Here is a 21,609-nt window from a genome sequence, read left to right on the forward strand (position 1 = left end):
CTGAATAAAATTTCCATCATATCCAGTCATCTTAATGTCTAAATCAGCAGACAAACTATCGTGCAGGGAAAAAACTGTTTTCCATAAATCGCAGGATGACTCAAGCATTGAAATACAATATACAGATAGAGTTTCTGATTAGTTAAATAATATAACTATGCATTTGAAGAAACTTAATTACCGAGTAAAAACACTTTTTTTTTAAGGAGATCAAGAGCTACTGTTTAAATTTCAATATAACTGTTTAGAAATAAACTGATCAAAGCTTGCTTGTCAATTGATTAATACAATCACACTTATTATGTCATTTTGCAACGAAGAGGCAGTCAATACATACTTCCCCCCAAAGCGATTTTAAACAGCAAGTTTTTGGCACTTCAAAGAGATTTGATTGTAACCGTACCGTTCCCGTATGCGTAATTTAAAGCTGCAATTTGATTGGTCAACGATGTAAAACCAATATAAAATGAACAAGCATTGGATAATATGGGAGGATAAGAGCCCGCCTCTTTATCAATTAGTTCCTGGTGATAAGTCAAGAATACGCCAAAATCGCTAATGACTGCAGTCCGGGCTCCCTTTGATGTGGGGAGACTCGATCGACTGGTGAGGCTAGAGAGGTTGCACTTGATTTGTAATGCACTTGTTGGATTTGGGCAGACAGAAGCCACAATCATCCAATGTATCACAACTGAAATGCTAACTTGAAATGCTAAGTTCAGTAGAAAAAAGTAGAAAGTGCACAAAAGTTGGACCATCCTTGGTACGAAGCATAGAGCATCGCAAGGCTATACAAAACACTATTGACGAATCTGTTCTGCTTTTCTCAGCCAATGAGAGTCATGGTATCGAATTTGCTACACAAAGTCATCGTTCAAATATGTATCAAATTTGATCTGAGTTTCTTATTAAGTTCTCGATAACATTGAAATGTTTGCAAGACTCCATTTAACAGCCTCCAACAGCCCCTAAAATGCAGACTCCGACAGCCACTAAAATGCAGACTCCCAACAGCCACTAAAATGCAGACTCCCAACAGCCACTTAAATGCAGACTCCCAACAGCCACTTAAATGCAGACTCCCGACAGCCACTTAAATGCAGACTCCCAACAGCCACTTAAATGCAGACTCCCAACAGCCACTTAAATGCAGACTCCCAACAGCCACTTAAATGCAGACTCCCAACAGCCACTTAAATGCAGACTCCCAACAGCCACTTAAATGCAGACTCCCAACAGCCACTTAAATGCAGACTCTATTGATGATTGTGACAATACTAAGACTAGAACAATAACTTCATTTTTCCTTAAAAAAAACCCCAGGCTTTAATTGAGTCGATAAGAACCACAAAACACATCCAAAGCATGAAAACAAATTGTCTCCCTTTGAATCGGATGAAAAAATATGGCTGATTTTGAAACCCTGTCAATGTATAAGGGCATTTACTAAAGTTAGCTTATTTCTCACCTCTGAGGTGCAAGACTCTGGCCGCCCCTGACTATTTTCTAATCTGTCTCTGCTGCGTCTGCGGCGTGGCCACATTCGAGAAGCCAGCGGGCAGGGGCTCACCACACAAATGATGAGGAGAAGGCCGGGCATTAAAACCACGCTGAGTAGGATGGCCACGGCCTGGATCAACTCAACATCAGATGGTGCTGCGAAGATAAACATGTACACAGTTGAAATATCAGCAATATAATAAATCTATACATTGTTGATTATATCTAGTGTTGGGAATCGGTTTTAGTTTGACTGTCGATAATCTGTTCCACTCAAGTAACTGATTATCAATAGTACAATAGGTATTAGACAATACCTTAATTGTAGTTTTATTTTTGTACAATAACTCGTAATCATTAACAATGCTTATGTTATGTGTAAGTTTGATGTTATCAAGTGTTGTTGTTGCGTTCATCCATATTATTGTTAACGATAAAAAAGGAGAAAATTGGTGCAAATTAACTAAACGCAAATAACGGGAGAAGAGAAGAAAAAACAACTCGCCTGTTGAATCAATGATCGATTATGACCAAATACAATCGATTGTAGCCGATTTCAGGCCCAACCAATCAGTTTATAGTTATACCTTTTACTACTGACACTAGTTTAACAAGTAAGCCTTGGTGGAAAAATAGACCTTGAAGAAAGTTATGATAACTTATCCTAAGTCGATCTTGTTGGCACCATGTTGTGCGAGAGTGTGGTGTTTTGTTGTGGGGGAGTACCCGGAGAAAATCCACTTGTCTGACTTGGTGACCACAAACCAAACTCACATGGGCCAAGGCTGGGAATCAAACCTGGGTTGCCTTGGTGAGAAATGAGCGCGCTAACCAATGTTCTAACAAGACAACCATTGGCCCAAAGAAAAATGCAAACAAAAATTCTTATGAAAACAGTGCATAGATATATTTCAATGTCCACGATCATAATTGAGGAATACTTCGTGTGGCACCAATGGTATTTCTTTATTGATAAACTCTTTTTTTTTTTAAATCATACTAGATCCATAACTTTTATCTATTGAAAAATAAAAGATATCTGAACAAAACAACTACTAGGGCCTCAAATAACAGTCAGTGAAAGGAAAATAGCTGTAGCTAAGCTGTGAGGATGTCCTCTTTCTTGCTACATCATCGCAATTTGTCTTAAAAGGAGGACACAATTCCTGAATGAACACAAAGGGATTGATGTTGCAAAAAAACAAACATTAGGTGAATCGTTAAATGTTGTCAATTATGAATGCATAACTATTGTAAACAAAATATTGCGAATAATAGTCCCATGGCTAGACGGTGAAAGTCAACACCGGATGGCCTTGTAAATAACACACTCATCAGTTCTATTAACACTTGACGTAGCTCCACGAGAACTTTATATCCATTATTTACAGAAATTCTTTAGTCTTGTAACACTTTCTGAAAATGCTTCTATTTACTTTTGATGTAATGATGTAATAAAACTTTGGGAGTGGTGGGGTGGGAAGAGTTGAGGAAGTTTGCGGAGGTAGGGGGTGGGAGACGGGTGCAGCATGCAACCACGAAAACGTAGTTAGACTGGCCTGCACAGTTGAGCAAACCCCCAACCCCCACCCATGGATGAATTCATGTCTGGAAATTGTACATTACTGATCTAGGGACTTGTTGATTTAATGTTGGCCATTTTTTTATTGTTGAAATTGGGTTCTTTTACTTACTTTCATGAACAAAGACCAAACAGCAACTGCCAGATCCTTATTTGAACATTTTTAGTAAATCAAAGACAAAAATGATTCAATTTTCAATAGTGATATTAAAGCTTTTGGCAAAATAGAGCATCTTTTGTCACATTTTTTAATAATTAGAGCTAACACAAACTTATGTAGATATTTAATCATTGCCACAAGCATTTTGTTTACATTTCATACAAAATAAAAAATGGAATTCGAACCCTATAAAATGTGACTGAGTCCCTTAAAAGCTGTACTCTGACAGATTGACCATTTTGTCAACTTTTTTGATTGATTGTCTTGAAATGAGCCAATTTTTGCATAAATGTCTGTAAACCAGTGATACAAGACTGTTGACCAAAGATCAGAGCGCAGTTTTTCCTATTTATGTTCGAAATATGTTTTATTGCTAAATGCTTTAAGAAAAATGAAATTTTCGGCAGTTTCCTAAACAATTGAGATCTGTTCTATTTTGAGTCATCTTATATGACTGATTTGAAATTATTGCTACCGAAATTAGCTGATTCTGAGACAAAAATTAAAATAACCAGTCAAAACAGTCAATCAGTGAGAGTGCAGCTTTAAGTGTATAATATACAACTACACTTGACTATATAATATAACACACACATAAACTCTTAATTAACCCACGTTTACGTGTGCGTGTACATAGATAATACATATGCACCGGGAACGCGAGTTTGGCACATGCATACTGCTTTCTGGCAGGCGATATATCTTCATATGCTATCTTGTCCACATTACTACAAACCAGAGACCAGACAGGCAAAAAACTCTGAATTTGTTGCTAATTATACAATAAATATGGCACATGGCCAATTAAAAATATGCTCACATTTAGTGCAACTGAAAGCATGCGGAACACTATAATACACAATAGCGGCAACATGCATGCTTAGACACAGAAGTTGTCAAACGCAATTGTACAGCTGTTGTTTACAACATTGTAGACAAATCGGCACAAATTGTTCAGAAATCAGTACTGAAATCTGTATATTTAGATGAAAGGATCCCATAACAACAATTAAACCCATGTTTCACCATGTGCAAGCTGAACAAGAGACACAGGATTTATTCTCCTCATTTAGATAAACAATATAGGGTATAATGACATCATCAAAACATAATTCATAATTAATAAATTGAAGAAATAACTACAGCTATCACAGAATTTGATGAAGGCCCTCACATGATAGCATATTTGAACAAGGGATTTATTTGAAGGCATGATCAAAGCACATTGCCGCAAAATGACATCAGTATAACATGACTAATAATTCATAAAGTGCAGAAATAGCTTAAGTTATCACACAATGTGATTAAGGCCCGCACATGATAGCATATTTGAACAAGGGAGTCATTTGAAGGCATGATAAAAGTACATTGGTGCAAAATGACATCAGTATAACATTACTAATAATTCATAAAGTGCAGAAATAGCTACAGCTATCACAGAATTTGATTAAGGCCCCGCATGATAGCATATTTGAGCAAGGGATTTATTCAAAGACATGATAAAAGAACATTGGAGCAAAAAAGACATCAGTGTAACATTACTAATAATTCATCAAGTGCAGAAATAGCTACAGCTATCACAGAATGTGATTAAGGCCCCCACATGATAGCATATTTGAATAATGGAGTTATTTGAAGGCATGATCAAAGCACATTGGCGCAAAATGACATCAGTTTAACATTACTAATAATTCATATAGTGCAGAAATAGCTACAGCTATCACAGAATTTAATTAAGGCCCCGCATGATAGCATATTTGAGCAAGGGATTTATTCAAAGACATGATAAAAGAACATTGGAGCAAAAAAGGACATCAGTGTAACATTACTAATAATTCATCAAGTGCAGAAAAAGGTACAGCTATCACAGAATGTGATTAAGGCCCCCACATGATAGCATATTTGAATAATGGAGTTATTTGAAGGCATAATAAATTAGTACATTGGGGTAACAGCTCCAAAATGTGGCCATTCAGTAAAAATCTTGCTCTTGGATCATAAGCACTTTCTCTGAGTAATTATATCTGTATTAAATGTGATACAAAGAAGTTTGTTTATATCTACTGATGAAGGCGTTACGCCGAAACGTTTAAAATAATAAACTTTAAGTGTTTGTATGGTTTATTTTATTCATACAAAGAAGTTATAATATACAATAACCTAACCATAGGTATCATTCAAAGAATATGAGTATCTTACACAACCAACAGTGAAAGACATGTTCATTTCATCCACCCTATGGGACGGTTTCAATGAACCCATCTTACACGAGCAGCCATAGTAAATGTATTTTCTTCCACCTCATTTAAACAAAGTTAAAATGTATTTATTTGGCTATTTAGCTTATTTAACCTTTTTGTGCAAATTGAAAAAAAAGAGTTCCATACAAGTTCTTTTTTATCTTTGCCTGTTGGCAAGAAAAGGATTTCCAAAATAGTCAAATATTTGGAGCTACTTATCTTGGGTTGGAGAAATAAATTTCTTGATCTGTGTACATGTTCCCATCACTGTCTGTTTCAGTTATGTCACTATACATTTTCCTTGAACTACAAGTATGTAAACATTGCCATAATTATATTCATGATTCACAACTCATTCAATTAATTTCAGAACCACTTTTGTACTTTTTGTTTTTCATCTAATAAAGTGAAGCAATTTTGTTTCAACTTGTCACAGAGCTATGATTCTTCTACTTCACACAAGTTCAAATTACCAAAATTATAATGATTACTTTCAGCACTTTTTCAGCTTTTTTTAAATTCTTATAAAAAGTATATTGATTTGCTGAATTTGATTTTTTTTTACAAAGGGCTGTATATCTGATAAAATTAAATCTGAGTTATATATCTGTTCATAAAAGAGCGTTTTGTTACTGTCAGAACACTTTATATATATCTTCAATAGCTTCAAAGTTATTTTAGAAAAACAACAACAGATGTGGACATACAGACACATAGGCAAACAGATGTGGACAGACAGGCAGAATCACAGATTATAAGGCAGCCCACAAATTCTGTGCAGGGTCCAAAATTACAATTTACTTAAATAACTTCAGTTCAAAAAGGTGAGCAATTATCTCCACAACATATTTTTACACCAACAATAATTCTCAAGCCAGACAGAAAAAAGTGCCATTAGTGTTGCACCCTTAAAACCTCTGACAAAATAAATAAGTCCAACTTCCTTTTACACTGCACACACTTCTGGCAGTAGACAGGAAACATAGCTTACACTGCACTGAACGTAGACACAAAAACCTGCAAACCTGCCTGTTTATGTTCATAATTGCTAAATTATGCAGCATGGACAAGTCTGTAACAAGCTAAGAGTAAGATATCTGAGTGTGAACTGCCTTTAGAGACAAATGATCACAGACACATAATTCATAGGGCAAGTGGATCGAGCTATGCATAATGTAGCATGGATGAGAACAGAAAGGGCATCTTACAAATATAGTCAACATTGCCTAAATTAACAGGGATTATCTAGTTCGGAGTTTGGCTGATCCGTGGTTTAGCAGTTACACACTTAACTGTCATTCCAGGGGTCGCAAATTCGATTCTCCGCTTCATCACTAAAAAAATTACTGTCTTTCAGGAGGGACATTAAATGGGGGTCCCATGTGAATGTGCTATAAGTGGTGCACAAAAAAGCACCTGGGTAGCTCTAACCAGGGTTAAATTCTGTCTGCGCACTATCCTCATAAATCTAAAATGACTAACAAATTTATCGGGAGCCCTTGCCAAATGGGCAAAGCCCGAGTGCGAGTATTAACAAGCTTACACACCTGGGCTGACACTCCTGGTGAGAAACCTAGCTTTGGCCAACACTCCTCGTGGGAAACCTAGATTGGGCCAACATTTCTTCCGCGAAACCAACTTTAGGCCAACCCTTATTGAATAAACCTAGTTTAGGTTAACACTTCTAATGTAAGAACCTAGTTTGGGTCTACACTCCTTGAGGGAAACCTAGTTTGGGTCTACACTCCTTGTGGGAAACCTAGTTTGGGTCAACACTCCTTGAGGGAAACCTAGTTTGGGTCTACACTCCTTGTGGGAAACCTAGTTTGGGTCAACACTCCTTGAGGGAAACCTAGTTTGGGTCAACACTTCATGATGGAAACCTAGTTTGGGTCAACACTGCTTGAGGGATTGTTTTGACAAACACTACTTGTAGAAATCCTGGTCTCGGCTGGGGAAACATGCACTGAAGAAAAACAAACTATCAAACCTGCATGTGAAAGCCAGACTTATTGAACATTAACCCCCAATCCATCAAAAATCAGTTATTTCCAAATAACAATTATTAGCATACATAAACCATAGAGTACAAACATCAAACAGCTTTCTAGGCTAAAAGTGCATGTCAAACTGCTATTTAACATGCATTATGAGTTCATCTCATAATATTGCTCTGAATGGGGAGAATATTTCCCTGATGTCCACCATCTAAGCCCCAGACATACAGACATGCACTCCTCATTGATTTCCTTAGTCTCCCAGACAGGGAAATTGAATCAATCCAGATGATTCATGGCATATTTTGTTGTGTTGGCATCTAGTTTGGAAACCAAAGTTTGTAAATTAACTCTTGATGCCTTTTTGTGCACTTTGTTGAAAGAAAGAGGGCATGCATTTGATATCTACAGACTGCATGGTTTGCCAGCCGGGCAATCCAAAGATAAACCATCACAGGCTCAGTTTGTTTCCAGTTTCTCCAAAGCCAGAAACAAAGACATCAGAGCAGCCACAAGGGCTGATTAGTTATTCCTTGATTACAAAATGAAATGCCCGATTAACTGATGGCATTCAAGTTTGAATTTAACTTTATGTCTGTGTTTTTTTTCTGCCAACAAAGTCATTGTCTGACTGAATTTGATCTCTGAAATTCATCTTTAAACCTGAAACCTGCTTTCTGAGAAAACAAAAAAGTAATCCTAAAAGTAGTGCAGACCTTCACACTGACTTCTATGAATGTTCCAAGTTTCAATTCATTCCTTCAAATGGTATCCAAGTTATGGTTTGCTCTAGATGAGTTAACAAAGGGAGTTAATTTGCAATCAAGTGCACAAGAGTTATCATTCTTGCAAGGTACACAACTTCGCTTAACCATCTATCAATGTTTCATTCAGTACTTGTTTCCTGGCAGTGAGTAGCATCAGATTTACTGCGGATCAATTTGGTTGAAGAAGCGAAAATAATAAGAATAATTACAAAAACTCCCCACAATACCTCCCTTTGTTGAAAGGGAGGTATAATTATATTAAGCAAATCAAGAACCGAAAACCCATTGATTTTAAACTGAACCTATATTACTTTTTTGTTTACTATAAATGAATTATGCTCACTTAAAATATATTATACAGAAATAAGAAACACTTTTCATGTGGGTGCAAAAAAGGCAAAGAATGACACAAGCATGCGCTGTGCACATCAAGAACCAAAACCCATTGGTTTCAAACTACCCCTATATTACTTTTTGTTAACTATAAATGAATTAAGTTCACTTAATTTATCATACAGAAATAAGAAACACTCATCATATGGGTGCAAAAAAGGCAAAAAGTGACACAAGCATGCGCTGTGCAGAGCAATAGATATGGGTACTAGTATTTGGTGTTTATACGCTATGAAATGCGCCAATTAAAATTTCAAATTAAACATCTGTTCATAGCGGAACAAATTTAAGGGTGTACCATCAACTTACCACCCTTTCAAGAACAACCATTCTGACAAAATCGAAGATACCGATAAACCAGCGCAGAATCATTTCAACTCCTACAGTTATTCCCCTTGACGTGCATTTTGTTTTATAATACAAAGGGGAGGACGCGATGTCCTGTGTATTTAACCAAGCTTATCGTGTATGTAAAATACATGCATGTTTAAAATTGCACTTCAATGTGCCAGTAGACTTTAACAATCACCCTTACGATTCATTCAATGAAACCTAAGTGTACATTACACTTTACAAAATTACATATGGGAAGGTTACAATACACTTTAAGTATAACGTTATCTGTAGCTCTAACTATGATATTGCAAAGAATTCACCAAGCCAGACAGAAGCATGAATTATAATTCATGCCTACATCTTAGCCAAAGCACACACTGAATTTTCATTTCTCAACTAATTATGCCTGTCAATTCTTTATCAGCCAGCTATCTGCTTCTTATGATGCGCACCACTACATTTTGGTAACGTCTCCCTGCATTCTTTATGTGTTTAACTTGTTATTTCCATATTGCACGCATAAATGAAAACTAGTGTCTACCTGTCAACACATCTACTGTATGATAAATGAACACATTCTCTGTATTGCCACTTAACACTGAGAGACTGTGGAATTTATGTTCAGAAATTGCATTCCTGGAGTTTGATTTTTTATGTACATTCATTAGGTCCAGTGAAAATTCGGTGAAAATATTGTTGGTATCTTAAAGATAAATAATGTATTGTTATAAGACTTAAGAATACTGCATTTTTCCATTCATTTAGTTTCTCAAATTTGAGGCCATCGCAGGTGCTATGTCTTTTACTTGTCAAGGATAAATGTAATCAATCGTTTGATTTTTAAATAGGTTTATAAACATAGAAATTCCATCAGGTCCTCGCGAAGTGTGCCGCAGTAATGATAGCATGGAACTTGTGCAATTTACAGTGAAAACTGTATTTATAGACCGTTTTTATAAGTTATAGAAGAGAATTAAACCAATTCCAGTGTGGTATGTTTTTAACAAGTATTCTGACCAAGTTTCATAACAATTGCATAAAACTAAACAAAATTTATTTCTTTTTCTAAGATTTGACCTTTTGACCTACTTTTTTTACCCCAGGTGACCCATAATTGTTCAAGACAACATGCAGACAACTATTCTTACAAAGTTTTATTACATTTTGATAAAAACTATTGCATTCATGATGTTTTTTCTTCTTCTGCAGATATTTGACTTTGTGACCTAGTTTTTCATAATTGTTTAAGACAACATACAGACAAGAATTCTGACCAATTTCATAACACTTGGATAAGAACTATTGAATTTATGACATGGAATAAAAACTTAAAGCACAGAAAAACTCTTGCTAAACAATTATTTTCAATATTGCATACAAAACTTGTATTATGACTAAACATTTTCACATAAATATGGCCGAAAATTGGGCCCATGGGTTTTCTTCCAGATTTCTCATACATGGCATATCCTCCAAATTTCAATCCATCTCCAAATTCCTCCTCAGAGGATGTACATACCCTGGAGTTTAATAAAAAGAAAACTAGAGCTATCACTGAAGGTGATTAATACCCCCGAACGCCGCCCTGATATGAAATTGCAGTCAACTATTTGGAAAGCCAACCTATAAATGACAACTTTATTTTATGGACTATCGTCTGTTATTCATTTTTTGATTATGTTTTAAAAAAGTAGAACAAAGGCTTTAAACAATATCAGTGATGCTAATACTGAGATGTTAATACTGATATATTTGATGTTCTAAAGCACAGAATAACAAAGGGCAATAACTCTGTAATTGGCTGAAATAAAATTGCGGTTCCTGTACACTGCACTTTCTCTCATTATGATCTATCAATGTATGAAGTTTTATTAAATTCCACCCAATAGTTTTCAAGTTATGCTCCGGACAAGAAAAAGTAAACAAGAGCACCGCGGAGTGGGTGCCAACGCTCGTCTGATGAAATTCCAAGTCGAAAAGGGGGGATAACTCAATATTAATTAAAGGCAAAATTATATGACCTGCTATAAACATGCATAGTGTTAATAGGAACACGTGTAGCAAGTTTAATGTGAAAATGTTGAACGGTTTTTGAGTTATGAGGTAAGGTTAAAGTTTTTGGACGACGACGACGACGCAGACGCAGACACAGACGCAGACGACGCCGACGACGCCAAGGCTATCACAATAACTCGACTTTTTTTCTTCGAAAAACAGACGAGCTAAAAAGGGCAGTAACTCTGTAATTAGCTGAAATAGAATTGCGGTTCCTGTACACTGCACTTCCCCTCATTATGATCTATCACTGTATGAAGTTTTATTAAATTCCATCCAATAGTATTCAAGTTATGCTCCGGACAAGAAAAAAGTAACAAAGGGCAATAACTCTGTAATTGGCTGAAATAAAATTGCGGTTCCTGTACACTGCACTTCCTCTCATTATGATCTATCACTGTATGAAGTTTTATTAAATTACATCCAATAGTTTTCAAGTTATGCTCCTGACAAGAAAAAGAAACAAAGGGCAGTAACTCTGTAATTAGCTGAAATAGAATTGCGGTTCCTGTACACTGCACTTCCTCTAATTATGATATATCACTGTATGAAGCTTGATTAAATTCCATCCAATAGTTTTCAAGTTATGGTCCGCAATTGGGTTGGTCAAAGTACGCGTTGAGTCCTTCGGACTCCACACACATTGACCAACCTAATTGCGTTCATACCCCGATAATGACATCAACCCCACAATTCATTCCTTAAGTAATTAGCTAAAGTAGAGTTATGGTTCTTGTGCACTGCACTTCCTCTCATTGTGTTTTACCATTGTATGAAGTTTCAATAAATTCCATCTAGTAGTTTGCAAGTTAATGTCTGGAAAAAAAATTGACAGCAAAAAAACAAATAAAGGGCAATAACTCAGTAATTAGCTAAAGTAGAGTTATGGTTCTTGAACACTCCTCTCATTGTGTTTTACCATTGTATGAAGTTCCAATAAATTCCATCCAGTACTTTTGAAGTTATACTCCGGACAAAAAAAGTAACTAAGGGCAATAACTCAGTAATAAGCAAGAATAGAGTTGTGGTTATTGTACTTTGCACTTCCTCTCACTATGCTCTACCATTGTATGAAGTTTAATCCAATTCCATCCAGAAGTTTTTAAGTTATGCTCCGGACAAGGTAAATTGCAACGGACCGACAAACCGACCACAGGGTGACTCCAATATACACCCTTCAAACTTCCGTTTGTCAGGGGTATAATGATATATAATATATTTTTAATCATTTCTTTGTATGCTGTGATTTGGAAAAATTGAAGAGGAGACATTGTGAAATCCATTTTCTTACAGCAAATATTCTTTATAGTACAGTGCTTTTTAGTTCAAAAGAAATGCTAATTGATATAAAATGATTTTAGAAGTAGAATAAGCCAAAAAATATAAAGCTTGTGGCAGAGATGATAATGATTATCTATAAAAATTCCCCTAGTTGTGTGCAGAAGTTGTAATATAATAAAATCCCTTGAAAAGTCTTCGAGAAAAATGGCTTGAAAGAGATACTAAAAAAACTCCTTTTAATACACCCCCCCCACACACACACACCAACCCCCTTGGCTAATGTAAAAATTCCCCTGGTTTTCTGAACAAAATCCCCTAGTGAGGTTTCCAGAAATATGGCATGTCTAGAAATAAAACTCTGTCAATGATGCACGCTGATTGATTTTTTAATCTTAAACACTATCTATGTGTTATGCTTATAAATATAACATCAGTACTTTAATCTGTATGTAGCAAGTTTTAACCAATTAACGCAACTCAAAATCTGTAGTAGTAAAAACCAGTTTTCATTTTTTGCCACATGCATTATTCACAGCACGTACTGGAGTGTAATTTGCACAGACGAGTGGACTGCACTGTATTTAATATCTTCAATGCATAAAATGTTATTATCAGTTTATTCACCGCAAAAACTCCCATCTTGTTTAGAAGTCGCATCAAGCTGTTGCAGACAACAGATTGTGCTTTGACGTAATAAACCATACAGGCCGGGAGCTAGTGCACTTAATCTATGCGTGCAAAGTAAACAATTACTGTCTGACATTGGGACCCATTTGAAAAACAAGCCATATTTTCTGTGAAAATGCATGATGAACTGGCTATTTTTTCAACTTCCTTTCTAGCTAAAAAAAAACAGGAGCCTTCAAAAAATCCATGCAGCAAAAACGCTCAATTTTCCTCAATACAGACAAAACATGCCCTTATGGTTATAGTATATCCAAACTTCAGACAGAAATTCAGACAGGAATATCGGTTTATGCATTGTTTATGATTCATGTTTCCACAATAGAAATATTAAACAAATGCAGTCAATGAGACACTGCACACTTTTAAAAAAAGAGTATTTGTTTACTGACTTTGTACCGGAAAAACTAAGTTATGTCTGGGAGTTATCAGTCACATACTTTTAGTAATTGTTAGTGACAGTTTTGGTATTCTAGACAATAAAGTCGGCACACGATTGAGCACGGACTGCTGACCTCATTGTTTAGACCATGCTTACTTTAATTACATGCATGCTGCTAGCACAGAGGAATTTGGCGCTAAACACCAAGCGCCAAATGCCTCTATGCTAGCAGCATGCATGCAAATAATGGCTTAATGAAAATATGGCGTTTCTATTCGTCACAGGCTTTCTAAATGATTTAATATGTATCCCATCAGTGATCCAATTTGCACAAGCATGAACACACTAATTACACCTAGAGATCAACTGTTAAATAGATATCTAGAGGCTAAATAGCCAAAGGGATCAGACTAAGGTTAGCCCCTTCGTGTGGTGGTGGGGGGGGGGGAACAAAAAAATAAAAAAGAGAATGAAATTTCAAGGTTCAATTTTTCAAGGGGGAAAACGCCTATAAAAAGATAGACATGTCTTTTGCGAAAGTCATATAAACCAGTGTAAAATGTGGAGTCTTACAGAATAGCATCGCACCGAGGACAGGCATAACTCTATTAAATATTGACTGCATTCATAATTCCTTTTATCTGCCCTGCCTTATGAAATAGCCATTATTGTCAAAACATTTCATAAAGCACTTCCTATTGAAATAAAATATGCCCAGCCTCTATGTAAACAATTACACTATCTTGTAAATGCACGCACGTAACATATTGCATCCTTGGAAGAAACTTCCTGCGTGTTTTGCCTTCCAACTTCATTTGCTGGAAATTCGGTCGCTACTTTTTACAACTGCCGACAATATCAGGTAGCACCTGCTCTTTTTACAAATTTGCATGTTTATAATTGGTCAGAAATTGGTCACCTTTTTTATAACGGTTAATAATCAGATTATCATGCAACAACGTACTCTGATTACAAATTTTCATAATTATAAAACAGCTATAACCAATTTCACTTTTGAGAACTATTTTGCTGCAGTGAACAAACTTGGCTGCCACAACCAGCCATAAGTGGCGCTATTTCTCTGTCATGGTGTGTTTGTTGCAGTACTGGTTAACCAACTGACCTTTCTTAAAGGGACTAGACACCAGATGTTCCAAAAATCAGCAAATAAGTATCTCTTCATATCAAGTCTAGCATTATCAATACGAAGCAATACGAGGCCAATAATACATCATTTCACATGATTGAAAAATATTTTGTCTCTTTCGTTGCTGAGTTCAGATACATGTGTCATAAGCGATGTGATACATCAGTAAGTATAAGATGCACTAAGTAAGATGTACACAACAATATCAATTTTGTGCAGGTTTTTGACAATTTTCTTTTTTTTTAGCAGTGCTATTGTCTGGTGTCTAGTCCCTTTAAGGCCCAACCACATTTTTTCCAAAAGAAAATATTTCCCTCAACCAACCTAGCACGCTTTTTTGTCAGCATATACCAAGAACCGTAATATTTCTTTTAGCCTTATTTTTTTTTCATTAATGGATGTCTTCAACCTGTTATTTAAAACATTCAGTTTTTCCTCCATGACTGTGCAAAACAAGTTCATTCTTGAAAACGTAGAAATTGTCTTGACAGTATAATCATACTACACCCTGTATAAAATTCATCAATATTCATTGCATTAATATCATGTTTTTTGAATGCAATGAATTTTAAATGAAAAATATTGATGCAAAAAAAGACAACTTTTTAAAAGTACATGTACTCTTTACAGACAGGAAGGAAAATTTACATGTAATGGAAGCTGTCAATGACACTATTCGAATAACATTCCTTATTTCTGTAAAGGTTTGAAATAGAAAACATTTTTGAACTGGCTCCAAAGAAGCTAATAAGAAACAAGTAAGGACACATTATACTATGACATCGGAAAATGAAGTTAAACCATGAAATAAACGTGATTTTCTTATTTGATGACAAACGACTATTTAAAAGCAACACCATGTCTGAAGAACAAGCTGAATAAATATATAAATAACAGTTTAGCAAAGCAAAAAAAAATATTTTCCAGTTTGAAGGCTGACCCTCAACTTTTGCAACCAGACCAAGGGAGACAACTCTTATTGAAAAGCATCAGTGCTCTATGAGAAAGGGAGACAACTGAAGTCTTGTTTGACAAGGTATACAACTCATACTGAATAACACTAGTCTGTAACAAGAAGGTAGACATTACTCATTGAGATCTTGTTTGACAATAAAACAACTCGCACTGAAAAGCACTGGACTATATAACAAGGGAGACAACTCTTACTGAGAAACACCAGTGTTCTGTGAGATAGGGCAACAACTGTTGTCTTGTTTCACAAGGTAAACAACTCACACTGAATATCACTAGACTATATAACAAGCGAGACAACTCACAATGGGAAAAACCGTGTGCTCTGTGAAAATGGGAGAAAACTGGTGTCTTATTGACAAGGTAAACAACTCACACTGAATTGTACTAGATTATATAACAAGGGAGACATCTCACATTTAGAAGCACCAGTGCACTGTGAGAAAGGGAGATGTACAACTGTTGTCTTGTTTTACAGGGTAAACAACTCATACTGAATAACAATACTGTATAACAAGGGAGACAATTCACATTGAGAAGCACCAGCACTCTGTGAGAAAGGGAGTCAACTGTTGTTTTGTTGACAAGGTAAACAACTTATACTGAACAGCACTAGACATTACTCACATTGTGAAGCACCGGTGCTCTGTGAGAAAGGAGGACAACTGTGCTCATCGGAGTTATCCGTGCAGTCTGCTCGTCCGTCACACAACTGATGGTCCGACAGGCATACACGGTCATCACAGATCTGCGAACAGGAAGCTGAAAATATACAACAACAACAAATTTAGTATTGATGTTTTTGTGTTAACAACTTCATGTTTGTACCAATAAAATTTAAGATAACAGTCTGGTTTTCCAAAATCTTTCGTAACAAATACATTTTTCTATTTTGCGAGTATGGATACCAATAATTCTTTAGTCTTTATGTGCACCACATACAACCCTCCTGCGTACTATTTTGGCCTCTACTTTCTGGAAAATATACTACGATTATGGTAATAACCTATATTTATTTTGAAGCCAATGAAATTGCCTGACAGCTTCCAACTTTTCCAGCTTTTATAATTGCAGTTTTACACTGATGTTATAATCCCCCCCCCCCCCCCCCCTCCACACACCCAGTCAGTAAGAACATATTATGTAGAAGCTTATTACCTAAGAAAGGGCTTGCTTGCTCCGACATTCTTAATCATTAAGACTTTGCACAACATGCTGTAACGACTATTTATATCTCTTAAGGACAACTGAACTTTTAATTATAGCTCAAAACTCATATTCAAATTTTATCAGACAATATATTGAGCTTATATAAGTTTTTATTACCAGACAATGAAAGAAGGAAGCATTTTTTCCCATGGAATGATAAATTCCACAGGTAACATACTTTCCTCTCTGATAATGATAGCATGTCAGAAGTACTCCAGTCAGCCTTTCCACCAGGGGCAAATTCCTCGAACCACAGGCAGTGGTTTAAGCCCCCCCCCCCCCCATTATATGTTTTTTTCTCTCAAACATTTTGTTCCATAGAGGTATGCAGTTTGGCACAGAAAAAGTAACATAATTAGTAATTTACTTTGCATTTACCGAACCTTCGGCATATTCACTTGTGCAGGTGTTTGAATGATGGCATTTTTCTTTCTGTGTACCAGTTTTCAGTGCAAGTTCATCATGTTAATGTAAATGTAAATACATAGTTAACATGAATGGAATTATAACTATGTTTACTGATTGTCCTCTTGGCGCGGTATTCATAAAAAATCTCAAGTCATTTCCTAACCTAAGTCATTTTTCTAAGTTCAGTATCTAGTCATATGATGTGATAACTAAGTTAATCTATTTTACTTAATTTTCTTTGTTTTTATTGAATAAACATACTTTTATGCTAAAAACACTGACCCATTTCTTTTAATATGACTTTAAACATATTAGGAATACAACTTAAGATGCATGGAAATGACTAAATCAGTTTTATGATGCAACCCCAGAGATTTATTCACACATGAATATTCAAGATTTCTAATTTCTGATAAATCACATAATTAAGTTAAGAAAAAGACTTAGATTACGAAATGACTGAAGATGTTTTATAAATACTGGCCCAGCCCATAACTGCAGGAAACCAGTTAAACCATATTAACATCCTATTAACATCATGTTATTATTTACATCCATGTATTGACTTCAAAGAACCTGGATATTTAAGTCTCAAGAAACAGTTTCTTGGAAAATGAATGACATGATATATATAGATACAAATAAATATTAGCTATACACTGCACTGGCTAAACCTACTGGTTGCCTCTGAGTACTCTATTGTAAACAGACCATTCACCTTATCACTAGGATGTACTTAACCAGTAGTAACCCAGTTCTCAGACAGGCTCTTAAATTGCAATATCTTGATATATGGCATGTCCGCTTATGCCAGTTACTGGTCTCACCATGAAAAAGGCCGCTAGAACATTCACAGTGTGTCTATACCACGTGATAAATTGCGTCATAAATGCTACATCAGAAAGCAATATTTTGCTTCGAATGAACACTATAAACAAAGATGACTTCACCATTTTAAATGAAACATAGCGCAGTCTACGCCGCTTACGAAGCCATAACTCCGGTCTTTTACCAGAGTTTGATTGAGAGTTTAGTTTCTTAAAACACTTCGACAAACCCTTTTACAATACGGCCGTCTGACTGAGCACTGTCAAAACATTATTTTGGAAACATGTTTGTCAAAGTGTTTGATGAAACTAATAACCTTATCAAACTTCGGTAATAAAACGAAGGCAGGGCTATTTAAGCGGCATAGACTGCCCTTTGTTTCATTTAAAATAGTGTAGTAAAAGAAAAGTAATCTATGTTTTAAGTCTTTATTTTAAGCAAAATGTTGTTTCTGACGTAGCATTTATGACGTAATTTATCACGTGGTATGCACACACTGATTCACTATGCTGTCCAGGTTGTCCCCCTCGACACATGAGGACTTTGTCAAAAGTTTAGCAGTCTACTGAATGTGTATTAAGGCTTGTCAATCACAGATTTGGACATGAAGGTCACACAAATTTATTTTAGTAATTGTTAGAATTCTTACATATTATTTTAAAAACTCTGGAGTCCTCTTCCTGGGTCAAACTCGTCAGTATTCAGTGACCTTGTCAGAGGCCACAAAAAAGTTCCCAGACTGAAAATTGAACCACAGACCTAATGGACATTAATGTGTTGAAATAGCATCAAGTTTAAAGTGACACTTCGTTTTTCATGCATATTGTGTCAGTTTGGAAGCATGTTTTCTATGAATTCATAGATGATGCATTTTCACATTTCCTCTCAAAAAAACACATGCTTTAATAAAGTAAACAGCATAATTACACTCTCCTGAAAAACTTTTCCCTTTAACATGGACAAATTATTGATGGCTGTATTCCAGTGGAAAATTTATAAGACTCAAGTTTTCCAGGAAAAACTATTTTTGTGCCAGGCTTTAGTTACTTGAAGATTAAAGCCAAAATTTTATCCAAAATTTAAATAACCTTACTGTTTGATATATTCGACAAGTCTCAACATTAAAGATAAATTTAATGGCACACAAGACCTTGTTCATTTAAAAATTGTGTATGCTGGCAGGAGCCCAAGAGAGACAACATGTTTTGGCTGCAAACTGTGCACATGGCTGATTATGTTGGCAGAAAAGTATCTCCATTATAACTTGTTTGGTGCCTGGAAGACCTAACAAAACGTTAACAACTGGCAACTGCAACAGCAAAAAGTAATCTCCTAAATCTAAATACACCAGAACAGCCCTTCCATAGTCTGTCAAAATAACATAACAGGTTTTCAATTCTGACCCCTGACAGCACCAATCAAAATGAACCAGAACAGCCCTTCCACAGTCTGTCAAGACAACGAAAAGGTTTTCAATTCTGACCCCTTACGTACCAATCAAAATGCACCAGAACAGCCCTTCCACAGTCTGTCAAGACAACGAACAGGTTTTCAATTCTGACCCCTTACGTACCAATCAAAATGCACCAGAACAGCCCTTCCACAGTCTGTCAAGACAACGAACAGGTTTTCAATTCTGACCCCTTACGTACCAATCAAAATGCACCAGAACAGCCCTTCCACAGTCTGTCAAGACAACGAACAGGTTTTCAATTCTGACCCCTTACGTACCAATCAAAATGCACCAGAACAGCCCTTCCACAGTCTGTCAAGACAACGAACAGGTTTTCAATTCTGTCCCCTTACGTACCAATCAAAATGCACCAGAACAGCCCTTCCACAGTCTGTCAAGACAACGTAACATGTTTTCAATTCTGTCTCTTGACGTTCCAATCAAAATACACCAGAACAGCCCTTCCACAGTCTGTCAAGACAACGTAACATGTTTTCAATTCTGTCTCTTGACGTTCCAATCAAAATGCACCAGAACAGCCCTTCCACAGTCTGTCAAGACAACGTAACATGTTTTCAATTCTGTCCCTTGACGTTTCAATCAAAATGCACCAGAACAGCCCTTCCACAGTCTGTCAAGACAACGAACAGGTTTTCAATTCTGACCCCTTACGTACCAATCAAAATGCACAAGAACAGCCCTTCCACAGTCTGTCAAGACAACGTAACATGTTTTCAATTCTGTCTCTTGACGTTCCAATCAAAATACACCAGAACAGCCCTTCCACAGTCTGTCAAGACAACAAACAGGTTTTCAATTCTGTCCCTTGACGTTTCAATCAAAATACACCAGAACAGCCCTTCCACAGTCTGTCAAGACAACGAACAGGTTTTCAATTCTGACCCCTGATGTACCAATCACCAGAATACAAAATACACCAGAAGAGCCCCTCTCCCATGATGAAACCATCATAACAATCTGTTATTAAAAGGGACTAGACACCAGATGGTCACAAAAAGTACAGAATTTCCTCAAAACCAGCATAGAATTATCAATATGAGGCTGATGATAAATCATTTTCACTGTCTCAGCTGAGGTTGCCCATTTAAAAAACGCTCATAACGGTTTCTCAGTTTATAGTGTGTATATTTAGCATGTTAAAGTCACGATATTGGTACAAATACCGACGCTATTTTTGAATTTACTTGGATTTACGTAGAAGATAAACCCAGTTAATTTCATATTTGAAGAAATAAACAAACAAGAGGCCCAAAAGGGCCTATGCTCTACTGGCATGGCTATTGTGGTCATATCAATCCAGAGCATGTATGTATGGGTAAAAGGCAACAGACATATACTTTATGTTTTGTGTTTGGGTTACCTGAAAATGTAGAACGTTCAACATCTGAGCCCAGAAAGTATTTTAAGCAGATAAGTTGCATGAACTATTTTAATATGTGCCAAGTAAAAGTCATCTGACCAAAAAAAAATGCTTTCAAAACTGTACTCATAGTAAAAATTTCTGTGGTTTTAAAAGTTAAAAAAAGTTGGTCAAAGTCAAGGGCATCCTAGGACAACATTGATCAATTTGAACAAACATTCACAATCAATTGTGCTGAGATGGATGCACGAACACACAAAAAGATTTTCAAACCTTTCCAGATTTATGTTTACCAAACCTGTGAACCCTGGGTGTGGCCAGTAATGACACCAGGTGCATAACTTAAACATTCACAACCAATTTTGTTAAGATGAATGTGCAAACTACAGAACTTAAAGCTAAAAAATGGCCTTTGGGCTTTCAACAAGAACAAGGCAGAGTAATTCACAAAATCAGCTGCAGAAGCAAAAAGCAAATTGTCTCTCAAAATCCTAGACTTGCAAATTGTCTCCCTTAACTCTAGACTTGAATTTACATGTACATGTAAACTTGGCTAAAAATAGAATTCGCTCATGCAGACCTGGCTAAAAATAGAAAGCATTTCTTTGAAACTTTCATGGCCCATAATCTAGGCATTCATGGGCGGATCTGGCTGGTTTTCGAAAGGAACCGAGCTCTAATTGATATCTAGATACTGTACAAGTTTCATCGAGATACAATCAAAACTGAAGACTGTATCGTGTTCACAACCAATTGTTTACACAATAGCATTTTTTTATACTATCAAGGGCCATAATCTAGGCATGCATGGGCGGATCTGGCTGGTTTTCGAAA

At 36.1% G+C, this 21,609-nt stretch overlaps 1 protein-coding gene across 3 annotated transcripts in view; it reads right to left on the reverse strand.

Moving 5' to 3' along the window:
- The window catches only part of LOC128242255 (uncharacterized), a 131,190-nt gene that overhangs the window by 22,758 nt on the left and 86,823 nt on the right, over positions 1–21,609 (reverse strand). For all 3 annotated transcript variants that reach the window (XM_052959345.1, XM_052959346.1, XM_052959347.1), the window contains 2 exons: positions 16,124–16,258; positions 1,469–1,656 (listed from right to left, as the gene is read on the reverse strand). In XM_052959345.1, coding sequence (XP_052815305.1) covers positions 1,469–1,656; positions 16,124–16,258 — 323 coding nt within the window. The remainder of the gene's footprint in view (positions 1–1,468; positions 1,657–16,123; positions 16,259–21,609) is intronic.

The sequence above is a fragment of the Mya arenaria genome, chromosome 8 (assembly GCF_026914265.1).
Source record: "Mya arenaria isolate MELC-2E11 chromosome 8, ASM2691426v1".
Lineage (NCBI taxonomy): Eukaryota > Metazoa > Mollusca > Bivalvia > Myida > Myidae > Mya > Mya arenaria.